The sequence below is a fragment of the Callorhinus ursinus genome, unplaced genomic scaffold (genome assembly GCF_003265705.2).
Source record: "Callorhinus ursinus isolate GAN/ISIS: 27379988/994484 unplaced genomic scaffold, GSC_fseal_2.0 scaffold12, whole genome shotgun sequence".
NCBI classification, from domain to species: domain Eukaryota; kingdom Metazoa; phylum Chordata; class Mammalia; order Carnivora; family Otariidae; genus Callorhinus; species Callorhinus ursinus.
In genome coordinates this window covers 78,853,650-78,874,324 of record NW_027397074.1, presented here as the reverse complement: position 1 = coordinate 78,874,324, position 20,675 = coordinate 78,853,650, and the positions used below count along the sequence as shown (strand labels likewise).

Sequence of the window (20,675 nt, the reverse complement as noted above, 5' to 3'; positions counted from 1 at the left end):
GCAGCCACTTTTGGGGCTGGGCCAATAGCTGATTTTCTTTGCAGTCCCACAGATTTTTGGAGAAAGTCAAGTCAACTTCCTTCCCAGAGAGAGCTGTGAAACAGGTAATGTGCACGACCATGATCTCCTCCCAGCCTCCAGGTTCTTGTGTGCTGACTTCTTATAGTCCTTCCTCAAGGCCTCCTCTCTTAAGAAATTCTTTTGCAGGGAGGGTCCATAAAGATATACTAATTGCTATAAGAGGAATAAGTTATAGGGATTTAATGTACAGCATGGTGACTATAGTTAACAATACTGTATTAGGGGCCCCTGGGTGGCTCAGTCGTTAGGCGTCTGCCTTTGGCTCGGGTCATGATCCCAGGGTCCTGGGATCCAGCCCCACATCGGGCTCCCTGCTCAGAGGGGAGCCTGCTTCTCCCTCTCCCCCCTGCTCATGCTCTCTTGCTATCTCTCTCTCTCTCTCTCTCAAATAAATAGGGAGAAGCAGACTCCCCACTGAGCAGGGAGCCCACCATGGGGCTCCATCCCAGGACCTTAGGATCATAATCTGAGCTAAAGACAGATGCTTAACCAACTGAGCCACCCAGGAGCCCCCCCAAAAAGATCTTCTAATTAATTCCCCTGTTTTTATAGATGGGAAACCCAGACTAAGCTGATCAAAGTTTGTGATCCTCCGTTTTCCTCCTGAGTATGAGAATGATTTGTATATAATCACTGTAATGTCATGAGAAAGGACTTTATAAACTCTGACATGTTGTATACCTAAAGGAACTGTTATACAAAAGAAAAAAAAAAAAAAAACCTACTTCCCACAGGAAAACTCAAAGATTGTAACCAGCACTTTTTGTACGCCAATCACTCTGCTAGACCAACAACAGAAGAAGAGTAAGAACGAGGAGCTATCAGCCAGCTGTCCTCGGTAAAGCACAAGGCCCCATGCGAGAAGCTAAGTGGCATAAAGAGATGAATGGGACTTGGCTCTCCCGATTAAACCCTCCTCCTCTTAAAACTTTCCCGAGGACCTCCCTCTCACTTCCTCTTAAAACATTTATTACTACATACATCTTGAGGAGAAAGTTAATTGCTTGTTCATCTTTGTATCAACTGAGGCTCCTAGTACAGTGAGCTGTATGGAAGCAGTATTCATGAAATATTTATGAAGTGCTGTGCAGTTATAATCCCCAAATGGTTTCTCCTGAAAACCAGGTTATTTTTTAATACAAAGAGCCTTTGAACTGGGAACTGAAATAAAAAGTGAATGCTAACTGGTATGTTTCATTCATATAATTAGAAGTAGCTGATATGGTGTCTGGGTAAACTAAAGTGGTCTTCAGCCACATAGGACAAATAACTGGGCAGCTGAGGAGAGGTCTGACCAGCCTCCAAGCCACTGCACTGTCTGCTTGGCCAGCCAGTGTTCTCAGGAAAAATGAGGCTTCTTAGAGGCCTATCAATTCCCCTATTTATATTTAAAGACATAAACGGACTCTTCTCTGCCCACAGGAAATCTCTGGAACATTCACCTGCCTCCATGTCTGTCAATGACCCTGGTCCTGAAACTAGTTCCCATTAGCCTCACTTCTTAGGGCTGGCACGTGCTGATGAGAGTGGGGCCAAGAGCCACCCATGGGAGAAGAGTGTTCACACGGGACTAGGGGCACCAGAGATGGGGAGAAGAGCACAGATGCTGTGCACAGCCAGGAGGGGAAGTGCTCCAAACAGCACCTGGGCAGAAGCGGAGGGGGCAACACCGTCAAAGGCATACATGGAAAGGAATGAGAGGTTTCCTTTCTGGTACTAAATTCACCCGTTCCTGTTCCTTTCTCCTGGTCTATTTCTCAACATTTCACACCTACTCCCCCCTCCAAAAAATATATGGAATAGGACATGGGGTGTGGGGCATGACTAAAAATGGTAGTAATTAGATGGAAAATTCAAAGAAAGAAAATGAAAACTTCTAGCCAATGGTGGCCAGGAGTGCCTTCTCATCGCCACTGTCCAGAGACAAATAGTTGCAGGGACCAAACAGCTGCTCTGATGTTTGTGTTGTACTCATAATGCAGTTACCTTCAGGTTTTCTTTTTGTTTTAGTTCCTCAGACTATCGGGAGCAGTAATGTCAGCTTAGTTCCCACAGAGAGCTCCGGAACAGGTACAATGTATGACAATAATCTCTCCTCTATCCCAGGTTCTTATGTGATGAATTCTTAGACACTTTTCCCATTACCTCCTTGCTTATGGAACGTTCTTGCTCAAAGGGGCCATAAAGATCTTCTAATTCGTCCCCTTCACTTTGTCCACAGGGAAATTCAGATTAGCCTGCATGGGATTTCTTCCAGGATGGAGGATGATTTGCATTGATATAACTTCTATAAAGAAACTCATGCCCCACTATGTTTTGACTCAGTTCCAGGGTTCACACTCCAAACCACTAATCCTATACTCTCTTTTCTTGGATTTCTTTAGTCTGCTCCAGAGGGTGGTATTTTCATCGAAGAAGATGCTTTTTATTGTCCCCTTTTGAACTGTCCTGGAACAAAAGCAGGGACTTTTGCAAAACAGAAGGATCCACTTTGGCCATTGTGGACACGCCAGGGAAACTGGTGAGAGCATTAGGGGGGTACAGTAAAGTGGCCCACCCTACAGCAGCCTCAGCAGGAGGAGATGGTGGGGCAATGGGGCAATCTGATTGATGGAGCAAGGGCAAGGTGGAGGTGAGAAATAGAGAGGTGGCTGGCTGAGAGCCCAAGCTCCTTGCTCTGCATCTGGTGGTGGGAGACTCTTCTCAGTAGTGGGGTGTATGCCTCAGATCACTTGAGCTAGGGAAATCCACACTCTATAGTCTCTTCCATGAGGCTTAGCAGTGCACTGGTATCCTGGGGACAGGCCAGGATATTTAAAGTGCAGGGAATGACCAAATGTGCTTAAAAGTTGTTTAAAAACTATAGAATACTTCATATTTGTGAATTAGAGCTAATGTATCATCCAAGTTGGCCTCATAAATAAGGAAGATGCAAATTAACAAAATTAGCCATATGAAAAACAAAGAATCAGGTCATAGAATTGGGATTGCAGTGTATAATTATGATAATAAAGATGGCTAACACAATGCAAAAACCTTTATTTTACTATCTCTTTTTATCCTCCTAAGGATTCCAAGGAGGTATTATTATTATCCATACTTTACATATGAGGAAGCTAGGACACAGAAAAATAATTTGACCTAGGTCATACACCTCCTAAGTGACAGGACAGAATTGAATTGAGATCTCACCAACTCTAAAACCCACATTCTAATCAATTTTAGATCATAAGTTATTTTAGTTTATAGTTGCCTCTCCTTCAAATCCTAAGCATCTTCTGAGTGCTAGGCATGTGGGAGATACTGCACACCTGCTTCTCTGCCCTCCATCTTTCACACTTCCTCTATAAAGTCCTCCTGTGGTTGAGGAGAATTCATAAGAGGGCCCTCTCTGAGTCTTGGTAACAGGTGTCCAACAAAGAGTAGGGGTCAGGATGCTGCCTCTGAGGCTAAGTATACAGATGGGAAGGGAAAATGCCTTATAGTAGAAAGCCAGGAGTAATATGGGGTGGGGGACAGGGGAGTGGAAAAGAAGAGAAGAGAGGAATAAAGGGTTGAGTAGAGGAAGCTGACATCCTCTCCCTCTACTCAACCCTCAAGTTCTGGCGCATCTCAAGTGTCATACGTAGCATTCTCCAGAAAAATCTCATCACACCAAGGATTTGCTAGTGATTTCAAGTCTGTATCCCCAGCTAGCCATCTCTGGAACAAACGGTATATCAAAATCCACTCTGATGTTTCAAAAAGCATCACAAACTCACCATTTTCAAAACTGAGCCAAATTATATTTTACCTCACCCCGTTCCTCCTTCTGTGTTCCAAGTATTGGCAAACAGGCATGGTACCCAAGATTGAATGCTGATGATTTTCTGAGACTTCACCTCTTCTCTTCTCCCCTAAATTAGCTGCTAACCAAGTCTTTTCCTCTCTCTCTCCACAGTAAATTGTTCATATCTCACCTGGATTTCTTTAGAATTCTTCTAACTCCTCTCCTTGCTCCTGATTTTGTCCCTTCTTACCTATACTCCATAGAACCCACACGATAACATCTCTAAGCCTCTAAACTGTCTGTGCCATTTTACAAATTAAACTGGGTTAAAGTCCGGTTTCCCAGGCCTGACATATAAGGCCTTGTACAGCCTAGCATCTGCCTCCTTGCCAGTCTTATCTCTCCACCCACCTCCCTTCTACCTCTGCCCAACCACACTAAGCATCTTAGAGTTCCTCAAATGCTCCAGGCTGCTCTGCAGTCTGTCTATGATCCAATGCTCCCTCCTCCAGGAAGTCCATCCTGACCCACGCCCTCCCCTATCTCTCAGAATCCATCTCCAGGATCACTTCATCTGCAGTCTTTCTAGAAAACCCCAAATCCATGTAGAATTGATCACTTCCTCCTTTCTGCCTGTGCTATATCTAGAACATGTTCACCAGCACTACACCTAGGACACCTTGCCACCATGCTGGTTAACTCCTCTATCTTCTCGTATTAGACCAGTGAATCTTCACCATGTTGGGATCGTTGACATTTTTAAATGGTGACCAAATCTATAGAAATATCCAGAAATCTATAGAATCCCAGAAACACTGCATTAGCATGATAGTTTGAATAAAGTTCTAACAGCTTCAGAGATCCCCTTGGTAACCAACCATGACTTAGTGTAAGAGAGGTAAGGGTTAAGAACCCTTATTTTAAACCATGGGTCAGCAAATTTTTCTTAAATGGTCATAGAGTAAATATTTTATGTATGTCAGGTCATAAGATCTCCATCATAACTACTTAATGCTGCCCTTGTGGCTCAAAAGCAGACATAGATGACACGTAAAAATGGGCCTGGATGTGTTCCATTAAAACCTTATTTACAAAAACAGGCTAAACTACTGGCCGTACTTTGCCAACCTTTGTTTTAGATCATAATTTCTTTAAGGAGAAACCAATTTGTTTCCATATGTCCAGTCTTGTTCAATGGCTCACTGGACACTCAAGAAATCTTTGTTAAATGAGTAAGTACAGTAACTAATATTAAAGGATAATGAAATGAGATATTTCAGGGAAGGAGAATATAGGAAAAGGAGGAATAAAGGCAATAGCCCTGGGGACGGAGGGAATATACAAGTGAATTTGGATATCCACTCATCACAGGAGATATGTGAAGAGTACAGGAAAGAGCCCCGGGACTCCCAGACTTCAAGCTGGAGTGATCTGTGATTCATTAGTTTAATAAAGAAACTATTATATCACGGATTGGTGCCAATTTAGCAAATACTCAAAAACCACTGATTATTTCTCAACACACTTTTAAATCTCCCTAACTGTATTGCCTTGAAAAGTAGTCAAGAGATTCACTTGATCCAACCTCATTTGGAATGTAAAATTTCTGGCAATGAAATAATCCTATACAGAGAGGTATTCCAAATAAAAAAGAAGTATTCAAAAGTGCCCTCTTTTAGATCATATAGTACCCTTCCTCTTCATTTTCAAAATGTGATCCCTGAAGAGCAGCATCAGCATCACACTGGGAATTTGTTGGGAATGTAAATTCTTGGTCCCCTACACCAGACCTACTGAACCAGAAGCCCAGTAAGCTGTGTTTTAGCAAGACTTCCAGGTGATCCTGATGCTGTACCTACTGAAAACTACTCTAGGGGTTATGGTGAATGCCAGCTATAAGCCAGCCTCAGAGTCCTTTATCAGTCTTCCATGTTCCCAGAATCAGATATAATCAGGGTTGGCAAAGGGAGACAGCAGCAAAAAAACTTTTTGTTGAACTATTTTTTTTAACTTCTAGAAATTTCTCCAGGACAAAACTGGTGCTGAGAAGTATTTTATTGGCTTATACCAGCAAGCAAAGAACAGTTGGCATTGGATTGACAACTCCATATTCAATGGCAAGTATGTGAATATCTCACATTTTTCTAAGGATCTTAGTTCACCTAAAGAAACCTGACCTGAGATTCAGTGGGTTTGTCCTGGAATATCACAAAGGATGAGACTTGGGTTTTTTTGTTTTATTCCTCTCCTTTCTTCCAACTCATCTATTTCCAGAGACACATTTTTTGGTAAACTTTTATTAAGAAAGATATCAAACATTTGTAAGTAGAGAGAAGAGTAGTCATACAGTGAGTTATTTTGATGAAATCAAGATCCAAACAAACCCATATACATACTATTTGTTTGATATATCTCATAAGTCTCTTTTAACCCACAGACCATACTTTATTACTAAGTTCTTATAAATTCCCCAGATGGGGCTTCTTTATGTAAAGTACTGGTGGAGAACATGACATTCCAGGTGTACATATGAAGACGCTGAGTCAGACAGAGAGTTCCCTAGCCTATAACTGGGCTTCTCACAGAAATAAGGAAATTAAGATTCGCTCAATGTCTACTAAATGTTAGGCACTTGCTAAGTACTTACTCATGTCATTTCCTACAGTATTCACAAAGATGTAGAAAAAGCTTTTATTCATCCTCATTGAACAGTTGAATTGAAGCTGGGAGGTTTAAAAATGTACTGAATATCGTCAAGCTGGGAAACTGTAGAGCCACAATTTCATCCCACATCCCCTTGACTCCAAAACTCATGACGTTTCCATGAAACCAGACTCCTTCCAGTCAGACTGAATGACAGAAAAAGAGGTGGGAGAAGGCCAACACACTTTCTCCTAAAGCCAGCTGGTGCCTATGAAAGGAAGAGCAACCTCTCTCCTCCTCCTCTCTTTCCTCCTGCTGTGAACATAGCCTATGCAGTATGAAAACAATATTTCTGAGAGGAAACGGCAGATGAGATGTTTCTAACCAAGCACAAGAGTGAGTTAATCCAAGACCCTGAGTCTGGAAAGAGCGGGTGTGGAGCTGGATTTGGGGATGAAGGAGGGAGGGGCTGGACTCAGTAAAGCCAGGGCTGAAACAATTGGCTTTCACCACACTTTCTCTCCCATTTAGTGTTACCAATCAACATCAGAATTTCAACTGTGTGACGATAGGCCTAACAAAGACATACGATGCTGCGCCGTGTGACATCAACTTCCGCTGGATCTGTGAGAAGGCAGCCAAATGATTGCAGTTCTCTGTGGCCTCTGACAAGAATGACAAATAGGCTTTTGGAGAAAGCAAACAATATATAATTGGGATTGGTCCAGGAAATATAGAATATCAAATTAGTGTATCAGTCTTTCACAGGTCACTGACAGAGCTCCCTAACAAATTGCTCCACGGCCCCTCCGCAAATATACTCGCATACACACAACAGAGGCAAACTCCCCATTCTGGGCCAGCAGCTCCCCCGAGGCTCCACTTCCTGTGTCACACCCATGACACTTAGATCTGCACCAGGCATCTAGTCAATGACCCATCTATCTATGATGAGAGGTCCTTGCCTATGTAGGGAAATGATCTTCTGCTTTAGGGGACTGGGTGCTAGCCATGTCCAGGAGACAGGGTCATTTTATGGAGACAACTCAGTTGATATAGTGACAAAGTCTGTTTCCACAGAACTGAGCATTTTTGACTGATCAACAGGGTTTAGGCTGTTGCCAGGTTCTGTTTTATCCTCAAAGCACATGCCCCTACTACTGAGGAGAAACTGCAGACTGAGCAGGTAAAAACAATATTTAGAGAGTAGCAGGGGCAGAAGAGAGATAAACTCAGCTTCCTGACCGCACCTCTATTCCCAAGGGACCCTCGTTCACATGCTCCCCCATCCCTACCTCAGGTGGGATAGCAGAGGCCCTCCTCAGTCTGAATTGAAGCCAGGCCTAGGGAAGGGTTCCTGGAGCCAAGGTTGGAGCAGAGAAAACATTGTTCACAGGAATGGACAGGGGTCTGGCCAGGTCAGGAATCTCCCAGGAATCCCTTTGAAAACCAGACAGCCAAGATGACCAAGCAAACTGATCAATGTTTTTCAACAAAGCCCTGAAAAGACACTCAGGCTTAAATTTTCCTGGTTTTGACCTGAATCTCCATTTTAGTAGATTTTATTACCTGACCATGCTTTTTGAGTGTATTTTAAGAATTAATAATAGTCTCCCGGGCTCCAGTGGTCACAAGATATTCCTGCCTGCAGTTTAGAGAGACCCTGCTACCACGTACAGCCTTGTGACCAAAAGATGTCACAGCCTTATACTGTTGGCATCACACCAACTTAGAACTGGTCCAGTTGACCAAGGAGTAAAAAAGAGGAGGACGACTCAAGGAAACATAGGGTATAGGCAAGAAGTAGGCATATAGTAGGGAGGGAACACCAGAGACAAATGGAAATCATATGCAGAAGGAAACAGAGTTCATTTGGCCATACTGGAAGAAAGGCAAGAAAAGTCTTGGGGCATCCTGGCTATTCTCAGCACTTGCAACAAAATATCAACCACATACCCTCCTCAGTAAATGGAAAGGAAAAAAGAGACACCTCTGTGTTTGGAGTAACAAGAATTAAGCCATAATGAAGGACTGTATTAAACTAATGGAAATTATAGTCCTCTAAGTAAACTTCTCACCATTTGTGTCTAAAAACAGCATACCACAATGACTGTGTATATCATCAGATGTATGACAAAGAAAATTATTGTTGTATTGTCTATTACAGTACTAAGCTCTGTTCCTATATTCCTAGGCTTCATAATTTTTATACAATTAGCATGGCCATTGTATAAAATTTATTTATATATAAAAATATAATTTTTAAAAAATGAGATAATACATTAAGTGTTAGAAGTTGCTTGAAGGAAGTTACCAGAAATAATTTGTGTTTGGGGTGCACTGGATGTGGTAGTAGCAAGGAATAAAGGCTACAGTTGAGGCAGGTGTTGGGGGAGAGGCTGAGTCTATGGTAGATAAAGAAAGAAACAGAATTCTACACCAAAGGTAAGTCCCAGAATCCAGACAACAGAAAGAAAACCACAACCCTTCTGTTTTGAGAAGGGAAGATTATGGTTGCCACACATCCTGTTTTATGACAGAATACATTTCAGACTTCTATAGTCAGGAAATGTAGACATCTAGTAATTTCCCCCAGGATGAGGACATACTTCTGTGAAAGTTCTAAAAAGAGGCCCAGTGGGCTGGGGTGGGAGTAGGGAGCATATAGGGAATATGGTCCCTTTGGTTTTAAATTCTTTACTGGAGGGTGCAGGGGTTGCTGGTTCCTTAAGAAGGTAGATAAATGTGACCTTATTGACTGCAGTAGTATGAGGTGTTTTTGGTTTTTTTTAAAGCAATGGAAATTTAGTAAACCACTGGATTAGAGTTTTTGACTTTGCTTCCAATATGTGAATCTGTATAGATTTCTTACTCTTTCTGCCCCTTAATTTCTTTATTATAAAACTTATACAACGAGGCAGTAATAACCCTCTCACAGAATTCTTGTATATATTAAATAAAATGCCCACTATGTGTACAGCTTTGTTCTAGTCTCCTGCCTGATCACATTCTCTCCCTTTTTTCTTTTTTTTTTTTAAATCTTCTTCTTTCTTTTTTCAAACAACTTCTTATCTTATCAATTCCTTTTATAAAATCTTTTATAATTTTCATCTTTACAGTCATCTTCCATCCCTTCATTGTACCAACCCTTATTTTGTACATATATGTCTTTCTTCCTTTAAAATTTTAGGAGGCACTTTTTTCTAACAGACCAAAATACGCCCAAAATCCAGTGTGTAGCACTGATCTATGCACTAGCCTGATCATATTTGATCATATTCTGCTTTTTTTGTATTGTCCTGTTTTTGTTTTTATCTTTTTTTTCTTTTTTTTTTCTCTTTCTTTTTTCTTTCTTTACCTTTCCTTTCCCCTGGTTTCAGGTCTTTCCTGATTTGTATACAGTATATCTGCTGGGGACGTTGTTAACCTGTTAGCATTTTGTTCTCTCATTCATCTATTCTCCTCCTCTGGACAAAATGACAAGACGAAAAAAATCACCTCAGCAAAAAGAACAAGAGGTAGTACAGTCAGCCAGGGACGCACTCAATACGGACATTAGTACGATGTCGGACCTAGAGTTCAGAATCATGACTTTAAAGATGGGCTTGAAAAAAGCGTGGAAGTTCTTAGAGAAACCCTTTCTGGAGAAATAAAAGAACTAAAATCTAACCAAGTAGAAATCAAAAAGGCTATTAATGAGGTGCAATAAAAAATGGTGGCACTAACTGCTAGGATAAATGAGGCAGAAGAGAGAATCAGCGATATAGAAGACCAAATGATGGAAAATAAAGAGGCTGAAAAAAAGAGAGAGAAACAACTGCAGGATCACGAGGGCAGAATTCGAGAGATAAGCGATACGATCAGATGAAACAACATTAGAATAATTGGGATCCCAGAAGAAGAAGAAAGGGGTGGGGGGAGAAGGTATACTGGAGCAAGTAATAGCAGAGAACTTCCCTAATGTGAGGAAGGAAACAGGCATCAAAATCCAGGACGCATAGAGAACCCCTCTCAAAATCAATAATAATAGGTCAACACCCCAACATCTAATAGTAAAACTTACGAGTCTCAGAGACAAAGAGAAAATCCTGAAAGCAGCTCGGGAGAAGAGATATGTAACCTACAATGGTAGAAACATTAGATTGGCAACAGACCTATCCACAGAGACCTGGCGGGCCAGAAAGGACTGGCAAGATATCTTCAGAGCACTAAACGAGAAAAATAGGCAGCCAAGAATACTATATCCAGCTAGGCTATCATTGAAAATAGAAGGAGAGATAAAAAGCTTCCAGGACAAACAAAAACTAAAGGAATTTGCAAACACGAAACCAGCCCTCCAAGAAATATTGAGAGGGGTCCTCTAAGCAAAGAGAGAGCCTAAAAGCAGCATAGACCAGAAAGGAACACAGACAATATACAGTCACAGTCACCTTACAGGCAATACAATGGCACTAAATTCATACCTTTCAATAGTTACCCTGAATGTAAATGGGCTCAATGCCCCAATCAAAAGACACAGGCTATTAGATTGGATTAAAAAACAAGACCCATCAATATGCTGTCTGCAAGAGACTCATTTTAGACCCAAAGACACCCCCACATTGAAAGTGAGGGGGTGGAAAACCATTTACCATGCTAATGGACACCAAAAGAAAGCTGGGCTGGCAATCCTTATATCAGACAAATTAGATTTTAAAACAAAGGCTGTAATAAGAGATGAGGAAGGACACTATATCCTACTTAAAGGGTCTATCCAACAAGGAGATCTAACAATTGTAAATATCTAGGCCCCAAAATGGGAGCAGCCAATTATATAAGGCAATTAATAACAAAAGCAAAGAAACACACTGACAACAATACAATAATAGTGGGGGACTTTAACACCCCCCTGACTGAAATGGACAGATCATCTAAGCAAAAGATCAACAAGGAAATAAAGACTTTAAATGACACACTGGACCAAATGGACTTCACAGACATATTCAGAACATTCCATCCCAAAGCAACGGAATACACATTCTTCTCTAGTGCCCACGGAACATTCTCCAGAATTGATCACATCCTAGATCACAAACCAGGTCTCAACCGGTACCAAAAGATTGGGATCATTCCCTGCATATTTTCAGACCACAGTGCTTTGAAACTAGAACTCAGTCACAAGAGGAAAGTCGGAAAGAACTCAAATACATGGAGGCTAAAGAGCATCCTACTAAAGAATGAATGGGTCAACCAGGAAATTAAAGAAGAATTAAAAAAATTCATGGGAACCAATGAAAATGAAAACACAACTGTTCAAAATCTTTGGGATACAGCAAAGGCGGTCCTGAGAGGAAAGTATATAGCAATACAAGCCTTTCTCAAGAAACAAGAAAGGTCTCAAATACACAACCTGACCCTACACCTAAAGGAGCTGGAGAAAGAACAGCAAATCAAGCCTAAACCCAGCAGGAGAAGAGAAATCATAAAGATCAGAGCAGAAATCAATGAAATAGAAACCAAAAGAACAGTAGAACAGATCAACGAAACTAGGAGCTGGTTCTTTGAAAGAATTAACAAGATTGATAAACCCCTGGCCAGACTGATCAAAAAGAAAAGAGAAATGACCCAAATCAACAAAATCATGAATGAAAGAGGAGAGATCACAACCAACACCAAAGAAATACAAACAATTATTAGAACATATTATGAGCAACTCTATGCCAGCAAATTAGATAACCTGGAAGAAATGGGTGCATTCCTAGAGATGTATCAACTACCAAAATTGAACCAGGAAGAAATAGAACACCTGAACAGACCTATAACCACTAAGGAAATTGAAGCAGTCATCAAAAATCTCCCAACAAACAAAAGCCCAGGGCCAGATGGCTTCCCAGGGGAATTCTATCAGACATTGAAAGAAGAATTAATACCTATTCTCCTGAAACTGTTCCAAAAAATAGAAATGGAAGGCAAACTTCCAAACTCATTTTATGAGGCCAGCATTACCTTGATCCCCAAACCAGACAAAGACCCCATCAAAAAGGAGAAACACAGACCAATATCCTTGATGAACATGGATGCAAAAATTCTCACCGAAATACTACCCAATAGGATCCAACAGTACATTAAAAGGATTATTCACCACGACCAAGTGGGATTTATCCCTGGGCTGCAAGGCTGGTTCAACATCCGCAAATCAATCAACGTGATACAATACATTAACAAAAGAAAGAACAAGAATCATATGATCCTCTCAATAGATGCAGAAAAAGCATTTGACAAAGTACAGCATCCTTTCTTGATCAAAACTCTTCAGAGTATAGGGATAGAGGGTACATACCCCAATATCATAAAAGCCATCTATGAAAAACCTACAGCGAATATCACTCTCAATGGGGAAAAGCTGAGAGCTTTCCCCCTAAGGTCAGGAACGCGGCAGGGATGTCCACTCTCACCACTGCTATTCAACATAGTATTAGAAGTCCTAGCCACAGCAATCAGACAACAAAAAGTAATCAAAGGCATCCAAATCGGCAAAGAGGAAGTCAAACTCTCACTCTTTGCAGATGATATGATACTGTATGTGGAAAACCCAAAAGACTCCACCCCAAAACTGCTAGAACTCATATAGGAATTCAGTGAAGTAGCAGGCTATAAAATCAATGCACAGAAATCAGTGGCATTCCTATACACCAACAACAAGACAGAAGAGAGACAAATCAAGGAGTCGATCCCATTTAAAATAGCACCCAAAACCATAAGTTACTAGGAATAAATTTAACCAAAGAGGCAAAGGATCTGTACTCAGAAAACTATAAAATACTCATGAAAGAAACTGAAGAAGACACAACAAAATGGAAAAATGTTCCATGCTCATGGACTGGAAAAACAAACATTGTAAAGATGTCAATGCTACCTAGAGCAATCGACACATTCAATGCAATCCCCATCAAAATACCATCCACTTTTTTCAAAGAAATGGAACAAATAATCCTAAAATTTGTATGGAACCAGAAGAGACCCTGAATAGCCAGAGGAATCTTGAAAAAGAAAAGCAAAGCTGGCGGCATCATAATTCCGGACTTCCAGCTCTATTACAAAGCTGTCATCATCAAGACAGTATGGTACTGGCACAAAAACAGACACATAGATCAATGGAACAGAATCGAGAGCCCAGAAATGGACCCTCAACTCTATGGTCAACTCATCTTTGACAAAGCACGAAAGAATGTCCAATGGAATAAAGACAGTCTCTTCAACAAATGGTGTTGGGAAAATTGGACAGCCACATGCAGAAGAATGAAACTGGACCATTTCCTTACACCACACACAAAAATAGACTCCAAATGGTTGAAAGACCTAAACGTGAGACAGGAGTCCATCAAAATCCTAAAGGAGAACACAGGCAGCAACCTCTTCGACCTCAGCCGCAGCAACTTCTTCCTAGAAACATCGCCAAAGGCAAGGGAAGCAAGGGCAAAAATGAACTCTTGGGATTTCATCAAGATAAAAAGCTTTGGCACAGCCAAAGAAACAGTCGACAAAACCAAAAGACAACCGACAGAATGGAAGAAAATATTTGCAAATGACATATCAGATAAAGGGCTGGTATCCAAAATCTATAAAGAACTTATCAAACTCAACACCCAAAGAACAAATAATCCAATCAAGAAATGGGCAGAAGACACAAACAGACATTTTTCCAAAGAAGACATCCAAATGGCCAACAGACACATGAAAAAGTGCTCAACATCGCTCGGCATCAGGGAAATCCAAATCAAAACCTCAATGAGATACCACCTCACACCAGTCAGAATGGCTAAAATGAACAAGTCAGGAAATGACAGATGTTGGCGGGGATGCAGAGAAAGGGGAACCCTCCTACACTGTTGGTGGGAATGCAAGCTGGTGCAACCCCTCTGGAAAACAGTATGGAGGTTCCTCAAACAGTTGAAAACAGAGCTACCATACAATCCAGCAATTGCACTACTGGGTATTTACCACAAAGATACAAATGTAGGGATCCAAAGGGGTAGGTGCACCCCGATGTTTATAGCAGCAATGTCCACAATAGCCAAACTGTGGAAAGAGCCAAGATGTCCATAGACAGATGAATGGATAAAGAAGAGGTGGTATATATACACCATGGAATATTATGCAGCCATCAAAAGGAAGGAGATCTTGCCATTTGCAACGACGTGGATGGAACTGGAGGGTGTTATGCTTAGTGAAATAAGTCAATCAGAGAAAGACATGTATCATATGACCTCACTGATATGAGGAATTCTTAAACTCAGGAACAAACTGAGTGTTGCTGGAGTGGTGGGGGGTGGGAGGGATGGGGTGGCTGGGTGATAGACATTGGGGAGGGTATGTGCTACGGTGAGCGCTATGAATTGTGCAAGACTGTTGAATCACAGATCTGTACTTCTGAAACAAATAACACAACATATTTTAAGAAAAAAGAAAAAGAAGATAGCAGGAGAGGAAGAATGAAGGGGAGTAAGTCAGAGGGGGAGACGAACCAGGAGAGATGATGGACTCTGAAAAACAAACTGAGGTTTCTAGAGGGGAGGAGGGTAGGGGGGTGGGTTAGCCCGGTGATGGGTATTAAAGAGGGCACATTCTGCATGGAGCACTGGGTGTTATGAACAAACAATGAATCATGGAACACTACACCAAAACAAATGATGTAATATATGGTGATTAACATAACAATAAAAAATTTAAAAAAAAAAGAAAAATCCCAAATTCACCAACTAACATTACACCTTAAAGAATTAGAGAAAAAGCAACAACTGATGCCTAAGCCACACATTAGAAGAGGAAATAATTAAGATTAGAGCAGAGATCAATGAATTAGAAACCAGAATCACAGTAGATCAGATCAATGAAACTAGAAGCTGGTTCTTTGAAAGAATTAATAAGATCAATAAACCACCAGCCAAACTTATCCAAAAGATAAATTTAATAATTTAATAAAATTATGAATGAAAGGGGAGAGATCATGACTAACACCAAGGAAATAGACACAATTATTAGAAATTATCATCAACAACTATATGCCAATAAACTGAGCAATTTGGATGAAATGGAGGCCTTCCTGGAAACCTATAAGCTGCCAAGACTGAAACAGGAAGAAACTGACAACCTGAATAGGCCAATAACCAGTAACGAGATTGAAGCAATGATCAAAAACCTCCCAAAAAACAAGAGTCCAGGGCCTGATGGACTCCCTGGGGAATTCTACCAAACATTCAAAGAAGAAATAACACCTATTGTACTGAAGCTGTTTCAAAAAATCGAAACAGAAGGAAAGCTTCCAGACTCATTTTATGAGGCCAGCATTACCTTAATCCCCAAACCAGGCAAAGACCCCATCAAAAAGGAGAATTTCAGACCGATATCCCTGATGAATATGGATTCCAAAATTCTGGACAAAATCCTAGCTAATAGGATCCAGCAATACATGAAAAGGATCATCTACCACAACCAAGTGGGATTTATCCCCAGGATGCAAGGGTGGTTCAACATTTGCAAATCAATGTGAGACAACACATTAATAAGAGGAGAGAGAACCATATGGTCCTCTCAGTTGACGAGGAAAAAGCATTTGACAAAATACAGCATCCTTTCCTGATTAAAACACTTCAGAGTTAGGGAAACAGGGAACATTCCTCAAGTTCATAAAATCCATCTATGAAAAACCCACAGTGAATATCATCCTCAATGGGGAATAGCTGAGAGCCTTTCCCTTAAGATCAGGAACACATCAAGGATGCCCACTCTCACCACTATTGTTCAACATAGTACTAGAAGTCCTAGCAACAGCAATCAGACAACAAAAAGAAATAAAAGGTATTCAAATGGGCAAAGACGTCAAATTCTCTTCAACGCCATCCCAATCAAAATTCCAATGACATTTTTCAAAGTGCTGGAACAAACAATCCTAAAATTTGTATGGAATCAGAAAAGACCCCAAATCGCCAAGGAAATGTTGAAAAAGAAAAACAAAGCTGGGGGCATCACACTGCCCAATTTCAAGCTATATTACAAAGCTGTGATCACCAAGACAGCATGGTACTGGCACAGAAACAGACATATAGACTAATGGAACAGAATAGAGAGCCCAGATATGTACCCTCAACTTTGTGGTCAAATAATCTTCGACAAAGCAGGAAAAATATGCAATGGAAAAAAGACAGTCTCTTCAATAAATGGTGCTGGGAAAATTGGACAGCCACATGCAGAAGAATGAAACTCGACCATTCTCTAACACCATACACAAAGATAAACTCAAAATGGATGAAAGACCTCAATGTGAGACAGGAATCCATCAAAATCCTAGAGGAGAACATAGGCAGTAACCTCTCTGACATCGGCCACGGGAACTTTCAAAATACATCTCCAAAAGCTAGTGAAACAAAAGCAAAAATGAACTTTTTGGACTTCATCAAGATAAAAAGCTTCTGCACAGCAAAGGAAATAGTCAACAAAACAAAGAGGCAACCCACAGAATGGAAGAAGATATTTGCAAATGACACTAACAGATAAAGGGCTGGTATCCAAGATCAGTAAAGAACTTCTCAAACTCAACACCCAAAAAAACAAATAATCCAGTCAAAAAATGGGCAGAAGACATGAACAGACACTTCTCTGAAGAAGACATACAAATGGCTAACAGACACATGAAAAAGTGTTCATCATCATTAGCCGTCAGGGAAATTCAAATCAAAACCACATTGAGATACCACCTTACACCAGTTAGAATTGCAAAAATTGACAAGGCAAGAAACAACAAATTTTGGAGAGGTTGTGGAGAAAGGGGAGCCCTCTCACACTGTTGGTGGGAACGCAAGTTGGTATAGCCATTTTGGAAAACAGTGTGGAGATGCCTCAAAAAATTAAAAATAGAGCTACCCTATGACCCACAATTGCACTCCTGGGTATTTACCGAAAAACACAGATGTAGTCAAAAGAAGGGCTATATGCACCCCAATGTTCATAACAGCAATGTCTGCAATAGCCAAACTGTGGAAAGAACCGAGATGCCCTTCAACAGATGAATGGATAAAGAAGATGTGGTCCATAGATACAATGGAATATTACTCAGCCATCAGAAAGGATGAATACCCAACTTTTACATCAACATGGATGGGACTGGAGGAGATGATGCTAAGTGAAATAAGTCAAGCAGAGAAAGTCAATTATCATATGGTTTCACTTATTTGTGGAACATATGGAATAGCATGGAGGACATTAGGGGAAGGAAGGGAAAACTGAAGGGGGGGAATCGGAGAGGGAGATGAACCATGAGAGACTATGGACTCTGAGAAACAGACTGAGGGTTTTAGAGGGGAGGGGGTGGGGGGATGGGTTAGCCTGGTGATGGGTATTAAGGAGGGCACGTACTGCATGGAGCACTGGGTGTTATACGAAAACAATGAATTGTGGATCACTACATCACAAACTAATGATGTAGTATATGGTGACTAACATAATAAAATAAAATTTTAAAAAAAATTTACCAATTGAGAGTCCAAATGTTCTTTGATACATGTATACATGTGTTGTGACCTTCAAAAAGAGGTGATGTGCGAAACCAAACTGGTGGTTGCCGGAGGGAAGGTGGGCAGGGGAGGGGTGAAACAGATAAAGGTCAAGGGGATTAAGAGGCACAAACTTACAATTATAAAACAAAAAGTCATGGAGATAAAAAGTACACCATAGGAAATGCAGTGAATAATACTGTAATAACATCATACAGTAATAGTTGGTGACTACACTTATCATGATGAGCACTGAGTAATGTATGGAATTGTTGAATCAATATGTTGTATACCTGAAGCTAATGTAACACTGTATGTTAATTATACCTCAATAAAATTAAGTTACATCAAAAGTTTTGTAAATAAAATACAGTTAAGATAGAAACTGATTTCCAAGGCAAAATTATTATAATTTGGGGTAGCAAAAAAAGAGGTGACGTGCTTTTCAGGGATCTAATATCGAGTAATGGTTTCTATTTATTGCATACCTATCATGTGTCAGATGCTTTACATTGGTTATCTCATTGAACCACTCAACAATCCTATTCCTAAAATAGTAGCTAACATTTGTGGAGATCTTATTATGTACTATGCCATCTTTTAAGAACTAGATACATAACATGTAATATATAATCCACAACTCGTCTATGTGGTACTAGTAGCATCATCTCTATTTTAATATATAAGGAAAGTGAGATAGAGGTTATATAACATAACCAAGACTCTCATAAGTTGTAAGTAATAAAGCCAGGATGCAAATGTCAGCAGCCTAACTCCATAGTCTGAGCCCTTAGTCACTAATTATTATTATCCCCCTTTTTGGAATGACAAAACTGAGGTTTAGAGGGTTTAAATAATTTACCCCAACACACAGTTAATTATTTTTTTCTTTTTATTTTCTTTTTTTTTTTATGTTCACTAAGTCAACATATAGTACATCATAAGCTTTTGATGTAGTGTTCAGTGATCAAACCACAATGAGGTACCACCTCACACCAGTTAGAACGGCAAAAATTAACAAGGCAGGAAACAACAAGTGTTGGCGAGGATGTGGAGAAAACGGGAACCCTCTTACACTGTTGGTGGGAATGTGAACTGGTGCAGCCACTCTGAAAAACAGTATGGAGTTTCCTCACGACATTAAAAATAGAGCTACACTATGACCTAGCAATTGCACTACTAGGTATTTACCCCAAAGATACAGATGTAGTAAAAATAAGGGGCACATGCACCCCAATGTTTATAGCAGCAACGTCCACAGTAGCCAAACCGTGGAAGGAGCTGAGATGCCCTTCAACAGATGAATGAATAAAGAAGAGGTGGGTACATATATACAATGGAATATTACTCAGCCATCAGAGAGGATGAATACCCACCATTTGCATCAACATGGATAGAACTGGAGGGGATTATGCTAAGTGAGGTAAGTCAAGCAGAGAAAGACAATTATCATATAGTTTCACTCATATGTGGAACATAATGAATGGAGCGGAGGACCACAGGGGAAGGGAGGGAAAACTGAATGGGAAGAAATCAGAGAGGGAGAAAAATCATGAGAGACTCTGGACTCCGAGAAACAAACTGAGGGTTACAGAAGTGGGGGTGGGTGGGTGGAGTAACTGGGTGATGGGAATTAAGGAGGGCAGGTGTTGGGATGAGCACTGGGTGTCATATGCAACTAATGAATCGCTGAACACCACAACAAAACCTTATGATGTACTATATGCTCGCTAACTGAACATAATAAAAAAAAACTTAAAATAATTCGATCTCTAAAGAAAGAAAGCCATGAAGTATAAATTACTTAATACATAAATAGATAAATTATAAGTCCCTTTGACATCTTCCCAACCACTGACATCCAGAAGAACTGAGTGAGTGTTGTAGGAAGAAGATACGGGGTAGAGATGGCAAAAAGAACTCAAGACTCCAAGGCTTTTGTAGTGCTACTCTTATCAGGACAGTGATAGCCCGTGGACCAGTAACAAACTCATCCCTGAACTTTGGTTGCCTTATTAGAATAAAAATGGTCCTTTTGAGGCAGAGGCAAGGATTAAAGACCTGCCATGATTTGAAAGTTACAAAACCAGGGCCGAAAGGGCGAGGAGCACGTGGAAGTGAGGTAAGGAGAGACACGAAGCAGGGCTGCGGGGAGAGGTGAGGGACAAGCCCACACCTCAGAGCGGCCCACGGAAGGGCGGGGACAGTGGGAGTTAGTCTGGCTCCCCCTTCTCATTTCTCATTGGTCAAGGTTCAGACCCCAGGTTATAACTACTCAGATTTCATGATGATACCATCTTCCCCTTGTCACTCAGAAAACCCAAACTAAGGCCTGAAAGTGTGCCTTTGTATACAAGCTTTAAAGTAGTGTGGTAACTTGGCATGGATAGGTTCAGCTTATGGGCATGAGAGCTATCCATGCTCAGAGCTTCAATTCAGCCTCCAGCCCGTTTATAGAGCCCCAAAAATGTGGTAGCAGGATGATCAAAGAGACAGGCAAAGCCTTTGAAAACAAAGAGGCAGCTGAGAAGATCTGAGGATATGCAGAATGTTTGTGTCTAATAAAAATGACTCCACATGTATTCCATGAAAATTAATAAGAATGAATATATAAAACACTTAGCACACATTGGTCTAGATTGATGGCAGAGACA

At 40.7% G+C, this 20,675-nt stretch overlaps 2 protein-coding genes across 5 annotated transcripts in view; one reads left to right on the top strand and one right to left on the bottom strand.

Moving 5' to 3' along the window:
* CLEC5A (C-type lectin domain containing 5A) overlaps positions 1-9,425 on the top strand; it is a 10,935-nt gene extending 1,510 nt beyond the window's left edge. The window contains exons 3-7 of the mRNA XM_073899306.1: positions 45-104; positions 2,092-2,151; positions 2,466-2,602; positions 5,868-5,971; positions 7,025-9,425. Of these exons, the coding sequence (XP_073755407.1) occupies positions 45-104; positions 2,092-2,151; positions 2,466-2,602; positions 5,868-5,971; positions 7,025-7,139 (476 nt within the window). The 3' untranslated portion in view covers positions 7,140-9,425. The remainder of the gene's footprint in view (positions 1-44; positions 105-2,091; positions 2,152-2,465; positions 2,603-5,867; positions 5,972-7,024) is intronic.
* Positions 7-20,675, bottom strand: part of LOC112810982 (probable inactive serine protease 58) — a 54,018-nt gene continuing 33,349 nt past the window's right edge. For all 4 annotated transcript variants that reach the window (XM_073899303.1, XM_073899304.1, XM_073899302.1 and 1 more), the window contains one exon: positions 7-234. In XM_073899303.1, the coding sequence (XP_073755404.1) occupies positions 67-234 (168 nt within the window). In that variant the 3' untranslated portion in view covers positions 7-66. The remainder of the gene's footprint in view (positions 235-20,675) is intronic.